This window comes from Colobus angolensis, unplaced genomic scaffold (assembly GCF_000951035.1).
Source record: "Colobus angolensis palliatus isolate OR3802 unplaced genomic scaffold, Cang.pa_1.0 Scaffold71, whole genome shotgun sequence".
Taxonomy (NCBI): domain Eukaryota; kingdom Metazoa; phylum Chordata; class Mammalia; order Primates; family Cercopithecidae; genus Colobus; species Colobus angolensis.
The window spans coordinates 4,943,309-4,950,189 of NW_012120821.1; the positions used below are offsets into that span (position 1 = coordinate 4,943,309).

General features: G+C 41.0%; 1 protein-coding gene across 1 annotated transcript in view; it reads left to right on the top strand.

The window, feature by feature from the left end:
- Positions 1-6,881, top strand: part of KCTD8 (potassium channel tetramerization domain containing 8) — a 285,554-nt gene continuing 278,673 nt past the window's right edge. The window contains exon 1 of the mRNA XM_011927354.1: positions 1-879. Coding sequence (XP_011782744.1) covers positions 135-879 — 745 coding nt within the window. The 5' untranslated portion in view covers positions 1-134. The remainder of the gene's footprint in view (positions 880-6,881) is intronic.

Sequence of the window (6,881 nt, forward strand, 5' to 3'; positions counted from 1 at the left end):
CGGCCGCCGCCGCCGCCCCGGGGCCCTGCGCACCCTCGCCTTTCCCAGAAGTAGTGGAGCTGAATGTGGGCGGCCAGGTCTATGTGACCAAGCACTCGACGCTGCTCAGCGTCCCGGACAGCACTTTGGCCAGCATGTTCTCGCCCTCTAGTCCCCGTGGCGGCGCCCGGCGCCGAGGCGAGCTGCCCAGGGACAGCCGGGCGCGCTTCTTCATCGACCGGGACGGCTTCCTTTTCAGGTACGTGCTGGATTATCTGCGGGACAAGCAGCTCGCGCTGCCGGAGCACTTCCCCGAGAAGGAGCGGCTCCTGCGCGAGGCCGAGTATTTCCAGCTCACCGACTTGGTCAAGCTGCTGTCGCCCAAGGTCATCAAGCAGAACTCGCTCAACGACGAGGGCTGCCAGAGCGACCTGGAGGACAACGTCTCGCAGGGTAGCAGCGACGCGTTGCTGCTGCGCGGGGCGGCGGCCGCCGTGCCCTCGGGCCCGGGAGCGCACAGTGGTGGCGGCGGCAGCGGCGCGCCGGACAAACGCTCGGGCTTCCTCACGCTGGGCTACCGGGGCTCCTACACCACCGTGCGCGACAACCAGGCCGACGCCAAGTTCCGGCGTGTGGCGCGCATCATGGTGTGCGGGCGCATCGCCCTGGCCAAGGAGGTCTTCGGGGACACGCTCAACGAGAGCCGCGACCCCGACCGGCAGCCGGAGAAGTATACGTCCCGCTTCTACCTCAAGTTCACCTACTTGGAGCAGGCCTTTGATCGCCTGTCCGAGGCCGGCTTCCACATGGTGGCGTGTAACTCCTCGGGCACTGCAGCCTTCGTCAACCAGTACCGCGACGACAAGATCTGGAGCAGCTACACCGAGTACATTTTCTTCCGTAAGTTCGCAGCCCAGGCGTTTCCCCGCACCCCTCGCCCCCTGCTGACCCGCAGCGGGTTTGAGCCCCGCTGGAGGTCCGGCGGGGGTGTCCTGGCCAAGAGCTGGTTAACTCCTTATAGAGAGCGGCCCTCCCTGCACGACTCCCTTTTGCAGTAGACACGATTTACATTTCGCCCCTTCGGATATTTCCGTCTCTACTCCCCCTTTCTAGAATTCAGTAGCACCCAGCTCCCAGCTGTCTTACTTGCTGGACTTTATTGATCTTGCCTTCTCGACCCAGCCCGCTCCCGGATGCTAGGGGCTCCTCTGTTTCGGAGGACAGGGTGGGACAGACTGGGGCACAGGGCAGGGTGCATAGACCCTCCTCCATCCCTTTGCTTTCGCAGGACTGCTGGGGGTCATTTCATGTGGCCCTCAGTGGTGTCCCTGCCGAGGGCAGGATGCCATCACAAGGCGTCGCCCCGCACCGCCTGGATTACCTGCTGTTGGTGCAGCTGCCACGCGGTAGCCTCCAGTTACGGGTGGTTTTCTAGAGGGCAGGGGAGAAGCGATGAAGGTGCCGCCAGAGCCCCTCGAGGGGGCGGGGGCATAAGAGCGGCTGTGGGGAAAGGGGACTCCTTGACAATGGAAACCCAGATTTCCCCGCGTCGGTTATCTCCAGTCTGATTGCCCAGTGTTTGGGACAGGGGAGGGCGGAAGGAATTAGAAAGTTTGGATGTCTGAGTGCTCTTAGGGTTGGAGATTAGGAAGGCGTGAGGGTAGAGGGAAGGAAGGAGTTGGGGAAGGAGGGGAAGAGAGAGAGAGAGAATGATTGTGTTTCCTTCTCCAGCGCAAAAGCGGGGGTTGAGCCCACTTTCTCAGAGTGAATAAATAAAGCGATTTTCTGAAATGTGAGAGTGAGGGAATAGATTTGGGAAAGCATCCGGGGTGCGTTTTGCAGTGCGCTTCCGGAGCTGGCTAGGTGGAACTCTACCAAATACCACAATCTGAACCTGCACTAGGGATTGGGAGTGGGGTGGGGCTGTGGTGGGCACAATTCTCAGTGGCGTTTATAAAGTGAAAAGACAACGACTAGAGAGCGATTTGGACAAACGAAAAGCCAGCAGGGATGGCAGCAGGAACATTATTTGGCAAACTTTTTCCTTTGGCCAGGCACAAGTTAAAACTTGCCTGTCGCGTTGGGAAAGTAGCCTTGAAATCCTGTGATGGAAATAGACCAGCTTAAAGTGTATTTATTTATTTTGGTAATTCAGTCACTACAGTAATTGGGTACTGAACAATTTTCTAGACTTTATTTTGACTGGAGAAGTGGAAGGGACTTCTTCTTGCACAGGTGCAAGCTTAACTGGAAGGCTGGCTTAGTGTTTGTATATTCTGGTAACCTTGGAAGTTGGGTGACAAACCACAGCACACAGGTTCTCAGAGGTAGACTGCTTTTTAGAAAGTAATGCTGGATTTCTTGAGACAACAGTTTCAACAGAGAAGCAAATGAAGAGTCTGTCCACTGAATTAGTAGCTAAAAAACTGTCTTAATTATGTCAAAGTATTACTTGTTACACAACAAAAAGATTAATGGTCAGAAAAGCCACCCAAGGGAAGATATTTTATTGCTTGTATAAAATTGACACCTCTTAAATATATATTAAGTAATTAAGCATTTTAGCACCATTTTATTCCTTATCATTGTGACCTTTATCAACAACTTTTTAGATTTTAAACCATTTAAGTCATTTCAGCACAGATTTCCAGGCATTTCAGAAAATGAGGTAAAATGAACTGTTGCCTTCCTTGTAGTTAGTGTTTTTTGTTAGAGAAGATATAAGCATGAACGTTCCGCACAGTTTTCTGAAATTTTGAAAATCTTTCTTGGTTTTGGTTTTTCTTATTCCTTTAGAAAGACGTGGACATGAGAATGATCATGGCTTTGATTATGAAGAGATAATACAAGTTATCTCTACATTAGGGAAAAAGTGTCTTTAGCATATTGAAACTGGAAACTTAGCTAATTTAACTAATGAGGTAAATTTGAGAGATATTTGAAATTCAGGATCTGTTTCACTTCTAAAGCTACAGAAATGTTAAATAAAATATTCATATTATGAATAACTACTTTCAGAGTACTCATATTATTAATGACCTCTGAAATTCATTCATAAAAGTCCCAGAAATCTAAGGAGACAACCTATTTTGGGAGAAAATATGCAATTCCAGATAAATTATTGTTCTTTGAAGTGGTAAACTAGTCATATATCAACAAAATGGAGTTGTCATTTTGAATTTTAGATGTAAAATTTGTCTTGAATATTAGAATACATATATTTATTTTATGTTTTTTACAGCTTTCATTATATTTTTACACGTTATTTTGAATGGGTTCCTTTTAATAGTTTGTGAATCAAAATACACTGTAAAATGTTTATATTTCCATCCTTTTCGGTTTAGTTGATGACAAAATGTATTTATCTTATTTGGCAAGTTTCTGTTTAAACAGGTTATCAGTATTATTCATTAGAGCAAAATTACTGGATGACCTTGTTTGTCCACTTATGTTTTAGATGCAGAAAATAACCTTAATAACTTTTAATTTCCCTCTTTGACACCCTTTTTTTCAGCAAATATTTATTTGTTGTGTGACATTTATTTAGTGTATAACAAGTATCAGTCGCTTTAACACCTTTTAGAATCTGGGTTACATGTGAACTTAGTCGTTGAAACTGTTGTAGTTTACACACTTGAGCATCAATTTTAATTCCCCACCAACCCGCGCCACCCCCACCACACCCGAGTGTCTGCAGTAGAGGGGAAGAAAGTGGCAAATGGTCCAGTAATCCTAGATATTGCTGTTTTCCAAATGTGTGATCTTGATTAAATTATTTACTTGTTCTCTGTCTTAGTTTCGTCACCTGTATTACAGGAGTTATCACAGTACCAGTTTTATAGGATTTGAGAATATACATGTAGTACTTGGACTAGTGCCTGACTCATAATAAAAGCTTAACAAATGTTAGCTGTTACTATTGTGAGTAGCATGTTACTGTCTTTGTTGTTCTTGTCAATATTAAATTTTAATTTTGTTTTATAGTAAGTATAATTTAATTGTAAAGTTAATGGAAAATTATTTTGCAATTACATGATAGCATACTATACTTTCAGAATTATGAAATAACCAATTAAATAACTAATTTCTTTCCTTGAATTTCAATTTGAATTTTTCAGGCCAAGTCACCGACTGTTGCTAATCATATTCCAATTGGTTTTTCTGGATTGACTCCAACAGAACCCATTTCCGATTCAGGGCCAAGAAGTGTTCTAGCACTAGGACTTGAAACTTTGGCAATATATTCTGATAAATATTGAGCTAGATTCATATCTCTTTAAGTGCTTGTATCCAAGTCATTGGGTTTTTATGCTCAAGGTTATATACAGGCTATTAAACTTTAATATCAGCTTCATTTGGCTACATGAACACTTATATCTGTTCTCAGTCTTAACTCATTATTTATCAAGTGTTTTTAGTACACTGCAACATATACTGGTGCTATTAAATTCTATATTCTTCTTCTAATACTGAAGATGGATTGTCCTTTCTTGGGGTTAAAACAGTGATTTATTGTGCTTTCTGTTTTGGGGAGATGTCTGGTGAGTGTCATTTTGGCTGCCTTTAGCAGTATCTGGGAGACAAAAAAAGACATTTTATGTTGGCCATGAATTATATAGAATATAGATAACGTGCTTGGAATGTGACAGGTTGATTATCCTTAGAAAAAAACTAGTTTTATATGTTTTCTTTCTTTCTCATAATCAGTGAGTTTGCAGAAAAGGTAGTGCTGATGTATTGTTCTTCTCTTCTAATAGTGCTTCAAGTTTTGAACTCCATAGTTTGGTTGAGCAGTATGTGTGTGAATGTACACATTTCACTAGGTTGTACTTGATATTCTTTATGTTAGGTATATCTTTTGTTTGTTTGTTTGTTTGATACATATCAATGCCAGATCTAGGAATTAATGCTGTTACTGAACTGGGCTGTGAAATGTAATTTGTCTTAATGGATTTTTATATCCACTCTTTCAAATTCATTCTGATTTATTTCACTGTGTTGAGTTGAAGAAAGCTAGTTGAGTTGAAAATACTCAAACAGCTATTCAATCTTGTGCTAGTATGTTTGCTGAATTTAAGAGCTTTCTAAGAAACATCTTTAAAAATCATTCTGTTTAGGTGAATACCATTAAAATTGCATCTTTTATGAGTCCAAAAATACTTCTTTGATTACCAAACATCATTTTATGGAAGTTAATTTTGTTAACCACAATTGTAAAAGTTGATTCTTTTTCTCCCGAGTTACTACTTATTTTTACAATGACAGTGTGAAAATTTTCTCTGCGTTCACATGGCGGAATGACTTTTGAATTACTGAGGAATAAACAAAAGGAGAGGATAACGTTTTAAAACATCAAGATTCTGATTTAATGCAACTAGTTCCAGTAATAAAGCAGTTAAATGACAAAAATCTTGGAGTGCAAAAAGTTTAGAGGCTGTGCTATGACGCTGATTGTTGTTTAATGACATTGGACTTTTATATCTGGCATAGTTCTGTCTTTGAACTTATCTTTTTTTATATGGCTATGGCTTTGGCTTTCCCTGTCACCCTTTTCAGCTTTGTGTGGGTCAATCTTTTTGCAGATAATGAAGCTGAAAAACTAAGTGGCTACAAGCTTTATTTGACAAGGTTCTTTCCCTTGTAGCTGAGGATGCTAGGACTTGCAATTTGTGTGTGTGTATGTGTGTGTGTGTGTGTGTATATACCTTAGTTAAGAAGCAAAAACCTTTTTGGAAAAAAGAAAAATATGTATAAAACCAGTATTTAATTATTATCTATTCTACTGTCATAAATTATTAGCTGGAATTTGTTTAAAAATCTGAAAAATGATAGCTTGTCATTTAAAAGTCACCCATTTTATACTTAATACTTTTTTTAATTTTTTAGTTTTTGGTACAGAATCTTGCTCTGTCACCCAGACTGGAGTGCAGTGGCGTGACTCAGCTCACTGCAACCTCCACCTCCTGGGTTCAAGTAATTCTCCTGCCTCAGTCTCTTAAGTAACTGGGATTATAGGCACCTGCCACCATGCTCAGCTAATTTTTGTATTTTTAGTAGAGATGGGGTTTCATCATGTTGGCCAGGCTGGTCTTGAACTCCTGACCTCAGGTGATCCACCTGCCTAGGCCTCCCAAAGTGCTGGGGTTACAGGCGTGAGCCACCGTGCCCAGTCATAATTTTATATATAGTTCATTGATAATCTCTATTTTCAGATTGCTAAGAGGGTACATTTCAAATGTTCGCATTACAAAAAATAAGATTAAATAATTTTAAAATCATAAAAGTAGCACATGTAGTTTTAGGGACCTGTTAAAACAAAAAGTGCAGTTTTAATCAGCACCACTAGTAAGTGTCAATAAAATCTTGATTCATTTCCTTCCAGTCTTTTTTCTATGTACACGTAGATAAAAAGACATATTTTTAAAAAGTCATGGTCATACTATATAGGTGGTTTATATGCTGTCCTTTTTTGGTTTCTTTGGTTTTATACATTTAATAAGTTTACACATTTAGTGAAATTTCCCCCATGACATTAAAATTTTTATTGACATCTTAAATAACAAAAGTACAATACATATACATTGCCACAGTTTTATAAATATTGATATTGAATATTTTGTTTGTAAGCTCAGAAAAAAATTGATTATTTCAAGATACAGAATCTGTTAAAAAAATTTACCATCACATTTATTATCACCTAATTTCATGCTAAATGTTTTGCATACATTATTTATTTATTTTTATTATACTTTAAGTTCTAGGGTACATGTGCACAACGTGCAGGTTTGTTACATATGTATATATGAGCCATGTTGGTGTGCTGCACCCATTAACTCGTCATTTACATTAGGTATATCGCCTAATGCTATCCCTCCCCCTCCCGCCTCCCCACAATAGGACCC